This window comes from Malus domestica, chromosome 11 (genome assembly GCF_042453785.1).
Source record: "Malus domestica chromosome 11, GDT2T_hap1".
NCBI lineage: Eukaryota > Viridiplantae > Streptophyta > Magnoliopsida > Rosales > Rosaceae > Malus > Malus domestica.
The window spans coordinates 36,786,395-36,804,907 of NC_091671.1; the positions used below are offsets into that span (position 1 = coordinate 36,786,395).

General features: G+C 36.0%; 3 protein-coding genes and 1 pseudogene across 4 annotated transcripts; 3 read left to right on the forward strand and 1 right to left on the reverse strand.

The window, feature by feature from the left end:
• The first annotated feature begins 491 nt into the window (after positions 1-491).
• Positions 492-5,999, forward strand: LOC103408060 (protein trichome birefringence-like 41). 2 transcript variants are annotated; one of them, XM_029089109.2, is made up of 5 exons: positions 492-1,032; positions 3,012-3,183; positions 4,830-5,005; positions 5,110-5,268; positions 5,612-5,999. In XM_029089109.2, exons 1-5 carry the CDS (start codon positions 734-736, stop codon positions 5,904-5,906), a joined length of 1,101 nt encoding a protein of 366 aa, XP_028944942.1. In that variant the 5' UTR covers positions 492-733; the 3' UTR covers positions 5,907-5,999. The 2 variants fall into 2 exon arrangements, with proteins under 2 accessions (XP_028944942.1, XP_070664802.1); XM_070808701.1 differs by having other exon boundaries at positions 5,618-5,999.
• A 983-nt stretch (positions 6,000-6,982) lies between these two features.
• LOC103413514 (uncharacterized) lies at positions 6,983-7,999 on the forward strand. Its single transcript, XM_029089457.1, has one exon. It carries the CDS (start codon positions 6,983-6,985, stop codon positions 7,997-7,999), a length of 1,017 nt encoding a protein of 338 aa, XP_028945290.1.
• Positions 8,000-8,665: 666 nt separating this feature from the next.
• On the reverse strand, positions 8,666-9,572 carry LOC139189548 (uncharacterized). Its single transcript, XM_070808522.1, has 3 exons — positions 9,558-9,572; positions 9,288-9,461; positions 8,666-9,205 (listed from the first exon to the last, which is right to left on the reverse strand). The coding sequence occupies exons 1-3, from the start codon at positions 9,570-9,572 to the stop codon at positions 8,666-8,668; spliced, it is 729 nt and encodes a 242-aa protein (XP_070664623.1).
• A 1,038-nt stretch (positions 9,573-10,610) lies between these two features.
• LOC103451697 (protein trichome birefringence-like 37) lies at positions 10,611-16,624 on the forward strand (annotated as a pseudogene).
• Positions 16,625-18,513: the final 1,889 nt, after the last annotated feature.

The window sequence follows — 18,513 nt, forward strand, 5'->3', positions numbered from 1 at the left end:
AAGGGATTGGTTGGGTGCTCTTTGTCTGCACCTTTAGTTAGGTTTTTTTTGTTTTTTGTTTTTTTGTTTTTATATTTCTCTTGTCATTATCATTAAATAAAGTTATATGATGATTTTTGGTTAAAACTCAAAGTTTTGAAGCGTTTTTCATTAGTTTTCCTTTAAAAGAATGACATTGCCATTACTATAACATGCCAACCGAAAATTTTTGCATACCGAAATTTGATATACCCATATTTTAGCATGGTAATAGTAATGAATTTTGTCATATCAAAAACTTGGTATGGTAATTAATATAAGGGGTTTAGTACGATAACCGTACCGAACCCACATCTATGCCAAGGAGGGACTCTGATACCATCTTAAATGTAGGTTTGGAAGCTTTGAAATTTACTTCAATTGCATTAATTTTGATTGTACTAGAATTCCGGTGTATATAATTACAAGAATCCCTACTGCATAGCTAATTGGTAATTTGGTACAAATTAAGTAATCATCCCATGATGCTCTCCCTTATTGATGTTGATTGAAGTCTAACGAGGGAAAGTATCATAAGGAAATCATTTGAATTTCTCAATAAGTTTCCATCCTCTCTCTCACGTATATACAGACAAGACATATAAATATAGTAGAAATAAGAGATAAGGAGAAGATAGAAGAGTTTATAATCCCATTATCATTTCTTATAAACCCCTCTCTCTCACTCTCTCTTTCTCACTATAGAAAAGGACTCATGGGTTTCTGGGTTCATAGTAGTTTTTGCGCTAGGAGTGCAGCTGTTCTCCTCCTCCTTGTTGTTTGTGATTACCAAGCGGTTGTATTAGCAAATGGTGCAAGAAGTGATGAATCAATATCATCGTCATCGTCGTGTGATTTCTTCAAAGGGAGATGGGTTTTGGACCAGTCCTACCCCCTCTACAATCCTTCCTCATGCCCCTTCATTGAGAACGAGTTTACCTGCCAAAAGAATGGCCGTCCCGACCAGATATACACCAAATACAGATGGCAACCACATGACTGTGATTTAGCAAGGTGCACACCTCTCTCTCTCTCTCTCAGTGATTTCTCTTGTTCTACTTATTATAATGCTTTCTGTTGCTGCAATATTATTGCTTATTGTTTTCCTAGTTGTTGGCTTGGTTCATCCTATATATCTTTTTCCTATGTAAGTGCATTCATGAGATATGGACCAGTTTTACTCTTTTTGCCAGTGTGGCCCTGTAATTTCTGGTGGACCAAAACTAGGGGAAACTTTTTCACTAATTGGTATATAGCAATAATCCTTATGGAACAAGAGTAGAGATATTAAGTTCAAATTTTATGTGACAAAAAATAGAAATACATGAAATTTATAAATTTTTCTGTTTATTTTGGAGACATGAATTACAATGTTTACATTTGAAAATGACTTGTTTTGGTAATTTTTTCGAAATATGAAAAGTAAATTTAGATCTAGTTGTATGTGTCCCTTTTTTACATTTGAAACACATGAACTTAATTTATATACTTCCTGGGGGGAAACATCCTGTGAACAGAGTAAATCAATGTTTTGTTTAAAACAAAATTTGTGGCAAAGGGACCGTGGCCCCTGTGAATACATAAAGCGACTCTCCCCCAATGATTTTCCTGAGAAATATAATGTTTGGCTGCATGGAAATGTCGGTGGTTGCAGCCTTTCATCGGTGACACTTACACCTTTTGGTTTGTGTGAGCTGTGATTGTCTTGGCAATGCAATGGCACAGATGGTGATAGAATTATTAGATTATTTCTTTACTTTTCTAGTCCACCCACCCACTCATATGATATGACCTCTACTCATGTGACAATTAATCAAATTATTTATTAAAGACGTGTTAGAGCTCACGGGATTCGGTGGTGCCATATTGTTGTCATGTGAGTTATTCGTGTTTGATATAAAATAAAATTATCATGTGATTAGGTTCAGAGAAAGAGCTAGGATGATTTTACTACAGCTTATTGTTTTGGACCTAAATGTGTGTGTGAGAGAGAGAGAGAGAGAGAGAGAGAGAGAGAGAGAGAGAGGAGGGGGAGGGAGATCTGATATAAAGAAAATGGGTGGAGAGCGGGAGTTCAGTAAACTCTTGGTGAAGAACTGCTTTTACTTTAGGCAAGGGAATTGATTTCAAACTCATGATCAGCGGAAACGAAATTTAAAATCTCTTATTTATAAATGAAGAGAATTACAACTAGATTTTATACTAGAACTTCTATTAAAAAGATAAAAGTAACGATTTATTAAGAATGTTGATGATAACTACAAAACAATTTGGATTAATTTAAACATTACTGTACCCTCAAAAAAATTTATTAGGGCATTTCCATGTAAACAGAAATCCTAATTCTTAATTCCGTGTTAATACATTTGGAATAAATAAATTTACACATTTCATCACCTAGCCTGCTAGAAAGAAAACAATGCTAAATCTATATGCATTGAACCTGCAGCCTTCTGCCAGTTCACTGTCATTGAACTGTATGCCTATATGGATTATGGGAGTTGTTATTAGTATATTGATAATGTGAATTGTTATTAGTATTTCAAAAGGGGTGTGATATCCACACACATTTTTTTTACTTCTCACACACTCTTCTAATTTTCGGCCGTCGGATCGGATGAAATGAAGAAGATCTAATTGATAGAAATTAACAAAGGTGTGTGAGAAGTAAAAATGGGTGTGTGGATATCACACCTCATTTCAAAAATCTTATTTTACATTTCAAATTTTTTATAATTAAAAAAAATAATACACTTGTAAGGAGTGTAGAATAAAATTTTTAAAATACTAATAATAAATCTCTTGTTGAATGCATAAGCATATTGTGTACTTAAAATGTCAATCGACACTGAACATAATTTTATACTGTAGTAATATAACATAACTATTTGATAGGATGAAAACATTATTGATCTAGCATTTACATGTTTTGCCTGAATAATAGTTTATCCTATGGGAACCTAGCTTAAAGTTTGTGACTACTTTGTTTTCAGATTTGACGCGCTTGACTTCTTCGAAAGATTTAGAGGGAAGAGCATCATGTTCGTTGGAGATTCATTGAGCCGAAATCAATGGCAGTCCTTGACATGCATGCTTCACTCAAATGTACCAACTGCTAAGTATAATGTGACAAGAGTAAACGATGTATCTATCTTCGAATTCATGGTACGTCAAGTTTACATTTTGTTTTGGCCATTGTTTTTTATTTGTATGAGAATAATTCTACTGTCAAATAGTCTGATACGTTGTTGTCAGGATATATGTAGAATTATTCAATAGTACATTTTTATTTGTATATGTAGTCAAAACTGACAATTTATTAACATAATACGCTTAAATTTTTAGCAGAAGATGATAATAGCTGTTTAGTTGATAACCAACGTAATTTAAGTAAAGTCAAATCACACATAAATTTGGTAAGGTGAGTGCAAAGCATCAATCCTAACAGTTTAGGGGTGTAGTCATCTTGGATTTTAGAGGATTTTAATAGACTTTTTTAAGTAACAAATTTTAAAAGATTTTAATAGATTCTACAATCTTACATGGATTTTGACAGATTTATATGGATTTCACTTATAGATTCCTATGGATTTTTTCATTAATTTCTTAGGACTTTTATCATGTCAATCAACGCGTAGCCTACATATGAATTCATCTCCAGTTTCTTCTCAACTACAAAACACTCCACACAAGTACCCAAACTCAAATCCCCCATGTCCCCACACACTCAAGAACTGTTGCCAAAGTCGTTTCATTAGGCTCAAATCCATCACCCCTTATTTCCCGGAACAACCCCACTTCATCTCTAGCACACCCCATCTTGCAATACACAGAAATCAAGGAATTCCACGAAATCAAATCCCTCTTAATAATTTCATCAAACACTTTCCGTGCAAAAACCCACTCACCACACCTTGCATACATAGTAATCAAAGAGTGACTCACTTGTCCATCCTTATTCAATGGCATCCATGATTTGTATTGGATTCGAGTAACAACAAACACTCACAAGCTTTAATCGCAACCTTACCAGCAACGACATTGGATTGTTCATCCAATAAAGGCAAAGCACGAAAATCAAACCCATTTTGGCAGTGGGTGGGTGGGATTGTTCATCCAATATGGCAGTATGTGGGTCACCGGGGGGGGGGGTGAGGGGTGGTGAAAGCAAGTAAGAGAAATGCAGATTTGGAAACCTGTTATGTATAGATGGTGAGCTGCTCACTGGGTTCTCAGGTAGGGCCAAAAATGGGGAAGACTATTCCTCTTCTACATATAGAATTCTTCGTTCTTGAAATGAAATCCTAGGGGTGAATGTTGGATTGTTTATGACATTTGTTATTTATACTTTCAAATCCATCAAAATCATTCACCCATTAAAATCCTAGCAAATTCTTGATATTTTCACTACACCTAGACTTTTGAGGACTTTTTAAAATCCTAATCAACTACCTATGAATTTGGATGTATTCTTTTAAATCCTTTAAAATCCTAATTTGACTACACCATGATTTCAAAATCTTTTAAAATCTCATTGACTACTCCCGAATTTTAAAGTCTATTAAAATACTATCAAATCCTAATTTGACTACAAACCCCCTTACACTTTTCATCACTTTCATTTCCACCAACTACTTCACGTGAAATTAATTAATTTGGTCTCGTTTGAAATTAATTTGACCTTTCAATTCCCTTGGACAACTACTTGACATGAACTTTTGTCATGATCCTACCAAACACGGAGCACGTGATTCAGTCCCAATTTTCTTTCGGGTAAATGACATGGTGAAATTTGTAATCAATACCTGCAGGATTATGAAGTTAAAGTGATGCTAGACCGCAATGTATATCTAGTAGATATTGTAAGAGAAAATATTGGGAGGGTCTTGAAGCTTGATTCAATTGTGGGAGGCAAGTTATGGAAGGATATTGATATGCTCATCTTCAACACTTGGCATTGGTGGAATCGTAGAGGACCCTCGCAACCGTAAAGCCTATAACTATTATTTACTATAATATTTAATCATCTTTTGATTAAGTTTTAACTGTATTTAAAAGGTAAATACCAAATTAACTACTATAATTTTGCAGATGGGATTATGTTGAAGTAGGAGGTCAGAGGAGCAAAGACATTGACCGCATGCTTGCTTTTCAGAAGGCACTCGTGACTTGGGCTGCATGGGTGGACTTAAACATTGATCCAGCGAAGTCTAGGGTTTTCTTCCAAGGAATTTCTCCCTCTCATTACAAGTGAGTTCCTTACCTAATATTACTAATCTAAGCTAATCATCATTGCAGCACTCCAAAAAAGTTATCATATACTCGCAACACTCTTTCTACTGCAATTTCATTATATTTTCATTAACGAGGAGTGTACCTAGAATGATCAGTTTGAAGTGTCAAATAACAGCTTTATGAACTGAATTCAATCTTTGGGTGATATATAACACAATAGTTTTAACTTTTTTAATTAGTTGATATCACTGTTATAATTTTCGAATAATTTGTTTTGAAAACTTGTTTATGAAGTTTGTTCCCAAGACATCAATCAAATTAATAGTTTCTTATTTTCTTTTCTTAATTGTGATTTTAGTGGCAGTGAATGGCATGAACCATGGGCAAGAAATTGTGTAGGGCAGAAGGAGCCTTTGCTTGGGTCGATCTATCCAGGAGCTTTGCCACCAGCTCTGGGTGTGCTGAAGAATGTGTTAAGCACAATAAAAAAGCCCGTGACATTGCTAGATATAACAAACCTCTCACTCCTGCGCAAGGATGGACATCCTTCAACTTATGGGTTGGCAGGCCGCACAGGAATGGATTGTAGTCATTGGTGTCTTTGTGGAGTACCAGACACTTGGAATGAGATTCTCTACAATTTTATTCTTTAAAACATTCATTATTGAAAACCATCGAAAGGATGGAGATTGGACAAGTTCTTAGAAGGAAATGATATGATTTTAAATGATATTCAAATTTTTACATCTCTTTGTTTTTAGTGTGGATCAAATTAAGAGTTTCTGCGGTCGTTTTCAAGTTAGAATTGCGATATGGAAAATCATGCTTGAGCTTAAATTATTGTGGACTAGTTTTGTCTGCACCGAGAAAATACACTTGTTTTTCATATATATATTTGCTGCCGACAATCATTGCAACTATTTACTTTTTTTTTTTTTTTTTAGGAAAACTAATGAAAAAGGTTTGAAAACTTTGAGTTTTAACGATAAAGATAAAATAAAGGGTAAAGTGAATAGTACCATGATTGATTTTTTAGTGTAAAAATATGGATTTTTATTAAAGTGAACAGTACCGAGAACTTTTCATTAAAGTTCCCTTTTTTTATTTGGTACTAGATCATTTCCCTTCACACCGTTGGAAGCTGGAAAAAGAACATTGTTTTCTACAAAAAAAAGACAAGGTTTTCTTTAGACCATCTCCAACCCTTGGGCTAAAAGCCAAATTTTTTAGCCCAGAAACATCTTTTCTGCTCCAACCCTTTTGGCCTAAAATTTTAGCCCGGAATTATTAAAAATGAATTTAGGCTATTTTTTTTTCTTAAATCAATTTTTTTTAAATAAATATGTAGATTATTGTAAATTAATTTTATGAACATTTTAATCTAAAAAAATTTAAATTCCGATAAATATTGAAAAATCATTAAATTTTTCACAAAGCAAGCTACTTTCACTAACCTTTCAACTTTCATCAACCGTTCATCTTTCACCAACCGTTCAACTCCAAACTTTCAACTTTCACCAACCGTTCAACACAAAACTTTCAACTTTCACCAACCGTTCAACACAAAACTTTCAACTTTCACCAACCGTTCATCAATTATCCTCTATATAAACACAGGTCCAATATTAGTTGATCACAAAATCTTTCAACCTTCAATCATCCTCTATATTCACCAATCTTTCAACTTTCAAAGAGTTTTTGTTTCTTAAAAATTCTCAATATCTCATCAATGGGTGATAGAAGAAGGCGTAACAGGGCAATGGAGATGGCACAATACCAAGCAAGGCTTGACATTGAGGAATCAGAACTGATCAACGCCGAAGCTGAACTTGTAAACTCGTTTATGCAATATGAGCACCATGGCGAATCTAGCCATCGTGGTTCTGTCACGGGGCGTTCATTCGTGCAGCGTGATAGAGAAGAGTGTCATGACCAAATGATGAAAGATTATTTCATTGAGCGGCCGAGATTTCCTGCTCATAATTTTCGGAGGCGGTTTTGGATGAGGAGAGAGCTTTTTGAAGGCATCTTGAACGCAGTTGTCAATCATGACCACTACTTTGCAAGGAAGATAGATGTCGTAGGCCGACAAAGTCTATCACCTCATCAAAAGCTTACATTTGCATTTCGAATGCTAGCTAATGGGTGCTCTGCTGACTCAACTGACGAATATTGCCGACTTGCGGAGAGTACTGCTATTGAGAACCTAAAGCGCTTCTGTCAAGCAATTCAAGCCATCTATGGAGCCACATACCTCCGCAAGCCAACTCGTGAAGACTTGAAAAGGCTTCTACGCAAGGCAGACAAAAGAGGCTTCCCTGGCATGATAGAAAGTCTCGATTGTATGCATTGGGAGTGGAAGAATTGTCCTACTGGTTGGGCTGGCCAATTCAAGGGCCGTCATAACAAGCCAACCATCGTGTTGGAGGCTGTGGCATCTTACAACACATGGATTTGGCATGCATTCTTCGGCTCTCCCGGATCAAACAACGATATCAACGTTCTTTGGTCTTCTCCTCTGTTCGATGAGGTTGTGAATGGATGGGCACCAGAATTTCGATACAAGGTAAATGGTAATAGGTATGAGCTAGGTTACTACCTAACTGATGGTATTTATCCTAGTTGGTCTATCTTTGTCAAAAGTTTTTCTCATCCCGATAGTGCAAAGAAGAAATTATTTTCGCAGAGGCAAGAGTCTTATAGGAAGGATGTAGAAAGAGCGTTTGGGATCTTACAAGCTCGATAGGTCATTGTTAGAGGGCCTGCACGACTTTGGCAACCCGAAGACCTCCATTCAATCATGATGACGTGCATAATTTTGCACAATATGATTGTGGAAGATGAGTACATCGAAATTGAAGAAGATTCAGACGAAGATGTGGATGATGACCAACCAACACATGCGAGAGCTATTGCAAGAGATGTTGAATATCTCGCTCCAACCACATATGAGACCCGACATGATAGGGTCACCTTGGGTGAGTATATGAGACGTTTAAATAGAATTCAAGCTCCTCAAATTCATGACACACTCCGCAAGGATTTGGTTGAGCATGTGTGGCGCCGAGAAGGTGAACATTGATGATGTTGGTTGAGCATTTATGTAATAATTTTAAGTGTACTATGTTGTTATTTGTCTACTACGTTGGATAATTTATTGAATGGAGGTTGAATTATTGAATGGAGGTTGAAATAATAAGTACAATAATTATTGAAGACATCTAGATTAAATAGAAACAATAATTAATAAGACATAAATTTAATAAAGTACATAAACCACATAATAAACAACATAATAAACAACATAAACTTAATACAAACGACAATTAATAAACTTAATTAATAAAGCACATAATTCATACACTACATAAACTTAACAATCATATCCACCATCTTCACTTGGTGATGAACTTCATTGAAATGTTGGGATATAGGGTTCAGAGGATTTATCATCTTGAAACATACTCCTTGAGGCAGACTTTCGCATAATTTCCTTTTGCTTATCACGTAAGAACTTCTTCCTCTCTGGAGTGTATTTGCTAAGGTCCTTCATCATGAATTCAATTTCAAACCTATTTTCCTCCCTATCCGAGATTTCTTTCATTTGCAAACGCAATCGGGCCGCTTCTTCTTGGCAAGCGCTATGAGTTTCGTGCAATTTTGCAATTCCGGTAGCAAAGTCTCCACTCGTAGAATCTTGGGACTTCCCTTTTCTCTTTGCTTCCTTTTGCTTATCTCTTCTCGGGGGCCTTGCTAAAGAAGGAGATGGGGTCATTTCATCGACACCTTCATTTCTCGGTGCGGCTTCACGTTGAAATAATCTTCCCCATTGTTGGTCTGCATCGGTTGCCCACCTTGGACAATCCTTGAGGACGTCCCAAGCACATTGCAACTTAAAAACTTGATTTTTTGGTGTTACTCTTGTCTTGTAAATCTCCATTGCTTTGTCACCCTATGCAATAAATACATAAAAATAATTAGTTGCAAAATAATATTATGTACATGACAAATAAAATATCAAGAAAAAAACTCACAATTTCTATGGCGCTCCTTCCACTAGGCATGCCAACTATGGCTCTCTCTAAGCTTCCCTTCCATAAAGTGCATGCTTTGTTGATAGTCTTCCACCGATCATAAACACCACCACCATCCCGCCCGCCGCCGTTGCAGTTTTCTTGAAACTTTGAAATGATTTTATCCCACAAAACCTTTTTATTTTGATTTGTGTCAACTGCTTCACTAACAGAAACCCATGCCAAGCATAAAAAAACATCTTCCTCAAAGGTCTAATTACGACCTCTAACATGCTCTCTTGCCATGTTGAACAATTTGGAAATGGAAAGAAATGATAGAAAGATAAATTGGAAGAATTGTAGGAGAAAATTGAATTTTGTGTGGATGTTTGAACAAATACATAGGTATTTATAGAGTTTTTGGGTAAATTTTGTGTTAAATAAATTTATTTAATTATTTTAGCCGTTGGATTTTAATTTGGGCCGTTAGATCTTTTTTTTTACCGTTAGATTTGAGTCTATTCAATCTCAACCGTTGGATTCAATGTATTTTAAAATATCATATTTTTTAAAAATAAAATTTGAATCTGGACCGTTGGATCAACCAATGGTCCTTTCACGATGGCCGTCAGATGCGGAAAAGAGCCATTGGGCTCGGGCAACAGGCCGACAAGGCCTTGACGCTGGGTCCCACGCTGTCGGGAAAGGAAAGCGGGCGCCCTGCATGGGCGCACATTGGAGAGTGAACAGGCCGAAAGTGGCCCAAAGGCCAGCGAGTCCAGTCGCACTTGGGGGGGAAGCTGGGGGGGGGTATTTGGCCCAGAAATAACATTTAGCTTTTAGTCCAAAATTTTAACATGGGTTGGAGAGTGTTTGGGGGAGTAATTTGGCTTTTAGCCCAGGTTTGGAGATGGTCTTAGAAGGATCTGCCAATATTTAAAAATGAAAACTTTAACGAAAAGTTCTCGGTACTGTTCACTTTAACGAAAAATCATATTTTTACATTAAAAAATCAATTCTGGTACTATTCACTTTATCTTTTATTTTGTCCTTATCGTTAAAACTCAAAGTTTTCAAACAATTTTCATTAATTTTTCTTTTAAAAATTTGTTGGAAAATAATTCACGTCAAGAAAACGTCCAAACTAACAACAGCTATATCAAAAAAAATGGACAAGAAAGAAAAATGGGTATTTGTATCCAAGTAAACCCCACACGAAAAGAAAAAAAACACCCCACCCAACAAACTCAAATCGATGACATCCATACAGAAAGCACAGTAGCTAGCGTTTGTTTGCATCTTTCACTCTATCTGAAATTGAATTCCTAATCCATTTGCCACCACACACAATGTATATATACACACACACACACACATAACACATACATCTTTATTTCTGTCTCTGTCAACTATGGGAAATATGTTGCAGGGCTTTGGCTTTTTTTCTTATGCCGCTCTACTCATTTTTCTATGCCTCCATTTGGAAGGCCAATATTATTCATATGCAAAAGGATGTGATTTTTTTCAAGGGAGTTGGGTTTATGATGATAGCTATCCACTCTATGACACATCGAGCTGCCCTTTCGTTGAGGAAGAGTTTGATTGCCAGAAAAATGGACGGCCAGACGATCAGTATCTCAAATATAGATGGAAGCCTGACGCATGTGCACTCCCAAGGTAACGATTTCCATGTTTTATATATGTAGAGCTCTACTGATACAGTTGAAGATTGACGTGATATGAATTTCTTTAATCCTACATATATGTACATACGAGCTTTGTAAGTCGTTAGATTGTTTAGAGAGTAATGTTCTCTTGCCAGCATGGGTGGAGCCACATACAAGCTTGAAGTAGTTGTGCCTAGGGATAGGCAAAATACCCATGAGTTTGGGTAATCGCGGTTATCTGCCAATCTTTCACAGTTACAGTTATGGGTAACCATTTAGACGAATAAACGGTTATGGGTATAACCGTTTATCCGTAAAATTTAAATGGGCGGTTATGGGTATTACCCGTGGTTATAACGTGTATCCATCGGTTATGGGTATTACCTGTGGGTATAACGGATATCCATTTACCCATTTAATTTAATATATGTAAAATTAAAAAAAAAATATTATAGGCCGTTGGATTGGTTATACCCATTTAATTTAACATCGAAGTTATGTGGTTGAATTCGTATCTGATAGTTTTGTTTTTTCCCGTGTTTATATGTTTCTAAGGCTGGAAGAAGTTTGATGCTTTGTGTTGTCTGGTATATTACCTGGCAATGTACTGAAAAAATGCTTTCTACAATATTGAATGATGAATGTATTTGTCATTTTACTAGTATGGTGGTATCCATCAGATAAACTTCTGTAGAATGGATCGATGGTTGAGTTACAGTAAGCAATTTCGGGATTCCCGATTTGTCCCAAAATTCTGAAACTATTTCGGAATTCTTGAAATTTTGGTATCGGTCTTGAAATTAAAGATTTGCTTGGGTGTAGCAGAAAAATATTGTTCGTAAACTATTATTTCAATTATTAGAATTGTATGAGGACTTAAATAATTAAAATAGGGAAATGCATGCTAAAATGCACCTATAATGGTGTTTAATTGTTAGAAAACAAAAAGCATTACAAAATTTTCTTTTGTAATTTTCAAGTTGTTAAAAAAAAAAAAACATGTTGGCAGGTGAAAAAATGGGTAAATGGGTAAAAAAAGATAAATAGGTTCAAAAACGGGTAAATGCTTATGGTTAAATAGGTAAACGGTTATGGTTAAATGAGTACACGGTTATGGGTATGGTTAACCGTTTGTAAACAGTTATGGGTATAAGTATAACCGTTTATACAATTATCCAACGGGTAAACGGTTATGTGGGTATGAACATAAATGGTTATGGGTAAATAACCGCGGTTACTCGTCCGCCATAACCGTTGCCCATCCCTAGTTGTGCCCCAACCCTCACAACCAGAATAGGCTAGCTCTGCGCTTAGTAGTATTGAGGCATTCAATTAAAATTTTCTTTAATCAAATGTTCAGGTTAACAGCCTTATTAGACACCATTGGCCCCATAACTACTTATGTTGATAAAAGGAACCAATGTGTTGATAAATTAGTTGATAATATGAAAAATAACTCAATTTATAATTATAAGTACTTGCAAGCAGTGGCGGATCCAGGAATCTTACCTCAAGGGGTCGCAGTGTAAAAGTTCAAATAAAAATTTAGGATGGAAAAACATATTGAAAATGAAATCATAGTACTTTCATTCATAATTCATAGCGGAAACAATATTACAAACTATAATTGTCCACGACGAGATTTCATATTTTGAAAACGAAGCATTATAGCTTCATTTTCAATACAAGCAAAAATATCTCTCTCAATATAAACAAGCAAGCTATCACTCAACCATTGATCTCCCATTTTGTTCCTAAGTGGACCCTTAACAATATTCATGACAGAAAATGCTCTCTCCACTGAAGCAGTTGCAACTGGTAAAACTAAAGACAATGTAATGAGCAAATATACATAATTGAATACTTGATGCATCCTTGTCTCCACCATTTTTTTTGCAAGATCACCAATCCCTTCCAATTGAGAGAAATCACTACTGGAACACACATAACGAATAGAAATCACTACGTGTGCAGCCATGCGTGCCCATTTGTTCCCCATCTTGGCATGGAGTTCAACAATGAGACGTTCTTCTTCAGGAGTAAATGCCCCTTTCTTCAGGTTCGGCCTTAGGTTATTTGCCCATCGCAACCGGCAGCTTTTGCCACAACGGAACAGGCCTGAGTGCTTCTGAACGGCATTCCAGTTTCCCTCCCCATGCTTCTTAACATACTCCACCAAAATTGCATCTTCAGCCGAGGTCCATGGCCCTTTCTTTAGAACCATTCCACCATTTCCACTTCCTCCATTACTCTCATCCATCAACGGAGAATCAATCTGATCCTTGGACAGCACTCCATCTTCACTCTCATTTGTTGTCCGACTCATCTCTTGATTTGTGATCAAAACTCATACCAAGAGCCAAGACCATGCAAAGAGCAGGCTGACAACCTGGAATAAAAAGAAAAATGAAAATGACAATAAACACAACCGTTGCAGTAGCTCTTGTTGCAGTAGCTCTTGTTGCTCATCAACTTCAACTAGTTGTGTTTATTGTCACAAGCTCTTGCTGCTTCTTCTTCCTCTTCCTGCCGCTGCCGAGTCTTCTTCTTCCTCTTCCTGACGACGACCCCGACGACCCCAGCTCTAAGAGGTCGCATATGGGAGCTTCAAGGTTGTTTCCATGGTTTCCAAGGGGTCGTGCGACCCCGACGACCCCACTGTGGATCCGCCCCTGCTTGCAAGGTTTCTCTTTTTATTGATGCGGGATTCTTTTACCTTCACATCCTAACATGCCCCCTCATGCATGACAAATTTTTAAACCAAACCTGTGGACAATGCGAATTCAGTGACATGGAGCACGTGTGATCATTGAACCTATATTAGTTTCATGTACCACCTGAAACACCCACATATACACAATGCGACACAAACACAAAATTTACAAATGTAAGGCACCGACACTTGCACCTTTTAATTCCCTTTTAAATAAGCATATGTAATTACTTGATAGAATTCGGATATATCACATATTTCTCATTTTTTTCAACATATATACATGGTACAGATTCAATGGGGAGGACATGCTGAGGAGGTTAAAGGGGAAAAAGATATTATTCGTAGGTGACTCTCTAAGCCTCAATCAGTGGCAATCGCTAACATGTATGTTGTATGCTGCAGTGCCGCAAACACATTATACTATAACAAGGAAAGAAGCCATCTCCACGTTTTCGTTGCCTGTGAGTTTTTCAGATATATCTATCTAGTTACAAAAGACTTTCTACCAACGATATATATGATTAGATATTAGGTTCCTAAACGAAGTGTTTATATGTAGCCTTTTGATCACTAACTGGTATACGTGGACAAGTACTATTGAACATTGATCTTAAAAGAGAATTGTTTTGTGCATTCAAAATAGTTATCATGCACTTTTCTTTAAAGAAAAAAATTGTGAGAATGTGAAAGTAAAAGACTCCCACATCGGTAAAAGGAGAAACTTTGTAAGGGATTTAAGAAGTTCAACTACTTCCCATATTACTAATTGGTTTTATGGTAGAACATCAACTTTTTTCATGGTATCAGAGCAGGCTGGTCCAAGTACGAAGCCCAACGGGCGCAAGTGCTCCACATTACCTAATATGTATTGTTCACATGTTTGGCTTGAAAGGGTTTATAAAAGGTTGGGCTACTCCCCATGTTGTCAATTGGTTTTATGGTGGAACTTCAACTTTCTTCATCATCAGTGCAGGTTAACCCACATGTGAAGCTCAACGGCCACACATGCTCCATGTCATCCAATTTATGTTGTCCATTTGTTTGGCATGAAAAATCGTCACATGTGAATCGGTGTGAGGATGTGAAGGACAAAAAGTCTGGCATCATTTTAAAGGATAAACCTTGCAAGGGGCTTATAAGAGGGCTACTTCCCTTATTGCCAAATGGTTTTCGGTAAACCCCAACTTTTTTCATGGTATCAGAGTATGTTGGCCTATATGTGAAGCCCAACGGCTACACATGCTCCCCTGTCACCAATTCTTGTTGTCTACGTATTTGGCTTAAAAATTCGCACATCTGAGTGGGCGTTTAAGAATGTGAAGGTAAAAGAATCATACATTAGTGAAAGGAAAAATCTTTCAAGAACTTATAAGAAATTTGACTACTTTTTCCATATTGACAATTGATTTTATGGTGAAACCTTTTTTTTTTTAAAAAAAAAAAAACAAATAATAAGATTACCAAATGATTATTTTGGAGTGATCACAAAATTAACCCCCTGGATTTTGCAGGATTATGATGTTTCGGTTACGTTATCTCGCAATGCATTTTTGGTGGACCTAGTGAATACAGTAGTAGGCAGGGTTCTAAAGCTGGACTCTATTGAGAATGGGGACGCATGGAGAGGATACGATATGCTTATCTTTAATACTTGGCACTGGTGGCTGCATAAAGGAAGCAAACAACCGTGAGATATATGCTACATATAGAAACCTCAAAAAACAATAATTAAGCATTGCACCAAAATTATACAATTTAAACATAATTTGTCAGATTTCTATAATTAAGTACTATATACTACTTTAACAAGTTACTACTTTGAACAAGTTATAATATATTTTGGAAATTAAAAACCTCAATTTGCATGCACTAATGATACATTTTGGTATTACGAGTGTCAGATGGGACTACATTGAAGCAGGAGGTAAGATACTCAAGGATATGGATCGTTTAGTTGCTTTTAGGGAGGGATTAACTACTTGGTCAAAGTGGGTGGACTATAATGTTGATTTTAGCAACACCAAAGTTTTCTTTCAAGGGATTTCTCCGACCCACTACAAGTATGTCCTCGATGTCTCTTTTATATCTTCTGGTAAGAAAATAATTAAAATATCACATCCAATAATGTTCGACCTAATAATTTTATCTACTAAATGATGTGCCACAGTAAAATGGATGAATTTAATTTATACGAAGTCTCTCATATACTCAGTCAATTTATTTTAGTATTTTTTTTAGCAAACGATATTATATACTATAGGAGATGGAGGAGTGAATTAAGCCTCACACTAAACTAATCATAATAATGTGGTTCAAATTATCTTTTGGCAATAATAAAACCTAAGACATCTCACTTATAAGTGAAGAGGAATATCACTAGACCGTAGTACTAAGTATCTATTTATTTTAGTTTTTTCCTTTTATTTTTATTATATTTTGGTTTAATTTCACCCTGAAAAGGGTAAAAATTAAATTAATTAATTAGTAATACTAATGGTGGAACAGTGGAAAAGAGTGGAATGAGTCAGACTCAGCAACTTGCAATGGACAAACTCAACCAGTAAGAGGTTCAATATATCCGGGAGGTTCACCACCGGCAGCAACTGTGGTAAACCAAGTGTTGACTGCCATGACATCCCCTAATTTTGCTTGACATAACGTTGCTATCGCAGTTGAGAAAAGATGGACACCCATCTACATATGGCATCGATGGAAAGAAAGGAAATGATTGTAGTCACTGGTGCCTTGCTGCTGTGCCTGATACCTGGAACGAACTATTCTACGCAACTCTTGTGGCTACTGATCACTAGAGAAGGAAATATTCTACGCAACTCTTTTGGCTACCGAGCACGGAAGGCGGAGATACGCACATTAACTAAATTGTTTTAATTTGTTTTGATGATGACCATTATTGTTAATAGTAGCCATTTAAAACCTTATGATAATCGCGTTTGAATGCAGATTCTTTCGCATGAGACTCGTTCTATTTGGTTATGAGATTTCTTTTCCAAGAGGGGTTATGGGATCTTGCGTCTGGTTTGCCCTGGGGGCTTGTATATCTTATAAATAAAAAACCATTTATAACACAACTTACACCATATTGGAGATCAAAAAGTACCAAAGAGTGAGCCCTTGCGTTATCTTGGATCTATCTTGCAAAAGAACGGAAAATTTGATAAAGATCTCAACCATAGAATACAAGATGGATGGATGAAGTGGAATAGTGCATCAAATGTGTTCTACAATAGACGTATGCCACTAAAGCTCAAGAAATTTTTTATAGACGGCAACAAAGCCAACAATGCTTTATGCACAGAATATTGGATGGTCAAGCATCAACACATGCAAAAAATGGGGCAGATGAGAATGTTTCTTTAGATGTGTTGGCACATGAGAAAAGACATGATTAGGAACGAGGATATCCGAGGTAAAGCATGAGTGACTGCAATTGAAATAAGATGATAATAAATCAGTTAACGTAGTTTGGACATGTAAACTGAAGACCTACGGATACTCCGGTTAGAAGATTCGATTATGAGACAAAGACTCAATGTAAAAAGGGTGAGAAAGACCTATAAAGATTTGGAAAGAGACTCTAAGAAAAAACATGAAGTACTTGGAGCTAAGAGAAAACTTGACACAAAATTGAGCGAAATGGCATTTTAAGATTCATATAGCCGACCTCACTTAATGTGATAAGATTTTATTGTTGTTTTTGTGTTGATAATTACTTATTGATTATTTTATTTGAGTGCATGTGCTTTATTATGGACTAGGCCAAATAATTAATGTACCTATGTGATTGGCTGCTATACATACATAATTTAATTATGGAGTTGAAACTTAAATAATGTGATGTTGCATGTGTTCAATTCATTTTATATTTTTGGATTGTCATTTAAATAATGCTTGCATGCCTTCTCTCCTCTAAATTCTTAATTAAATGGGCTATACATAAAAATTATTTTGTAGCGAATTATTTATTAAGAATGATTCTAACTCTGTACTTTCTAGATATTAATATCCTTACCAGCCAAATTTTGTTTTGACAAAATGAAAAAGCTAGATTTTGTTTGATGCTTTTTATGAATATGTTATTAAAACCCTATAAAGCTTAGAGGGAAATCTTCCAAAATCCTATATATATGGCATCCATTTCCTTTCTTCCCTTCAGTTTTGAAAAGTGGCAGATTTAGGAAATATTATTAGGGAGGTTAGTAACAATAGCACGCACAGTGTGTAAATTTTTTTAATCGAAATAGCATGCAAATCGTTAATTTATCGAGTTTTGGTAGGCCTTGAGTCATTTGCAAAAGCATATTGCACACCTATTAAGCCCTCAATTGCGTGGGTAACTAACATGTTCTAAGGTTGTTCCCATATAATGTTTAACAAAGGAGCACACTTATCTTGAACACACTAACAAATTGATTGATCTCATTGCATCTCATTAATATGTTTGTCCAAGAATGATGATGCTTTGTTCATTCTATGAGATTACCATTTCATTTACTTTGCATTTTTGGATAGTCTTTTACTTCGTTCTTTCTTTTTTTTTCGTACAATTATAATAACAACCAACAAACAAACCAAAGGTAAATAATATTAGGACTAGACAGTAAATGTGCAACACCTCTCTAACATATTTTATCCAGTAGTTGGAAAGCATATATGAAGGGCAACTCCAACTTTCAAAGACACAACACCCAAGTCATCTATAGAGACTCACCGGAAGTCGAAGGTCAGCTGAACCCCACCCCCCCGCGGCGACCTTTCGGTTCGCCCCTAGTTTTGAAATACATTAATAAATTTCTAGAATGGCTTCTTGTTTATTTTCATGATATCATTTGTTTCTCTTCTATCT

What these genes read in the sequence shown, in the direction of transcription:
- LOC103408060 (XM_029089109.2), top strand. Translation starts at nt 734, where the DNA reads ATGGGTTTCTGGGTTCATAGTAGTTTTTGCGCTAGGAGTGCAGCTGTT. An exon ending in CATGACTGTGATTTAGCAAG is followed by an intron (nt 1,033 to 3,011) that starts GTGCACACCTCT and finishes CTTTGTTTTCAG; the next exon opens with ATTTGACGCGCTTGACTTCT. An exon ending in CGTAGAGGACCCTCGCAACC is followed by an intron (nt 5,006 to 5,109) that starts GTAAAGCCTATA and finishes ATAATTTTGCAG; the next exon opens with ATGGGATTATGTTGAAGTAG.
- LOC103413514 (XM_029089457.1), top strand. Translation starts at nt 6,983, where the DNA reads ATGGGTGATAGAAGAAGGCGTAACAGGGCAATGGAGATGGCACAATAC.
- LOC139189548 (XM_070808522.1), bottom strand. An exon ending in GAAGGAGCGCCATAGAAATT is followed by an intron (nt 9,206 to 9,287) that starts GTGAGTTTTTTT and finishes TTTATTGCATAG; the next exon opens with GGTGACAAAGCAATGGAGAT.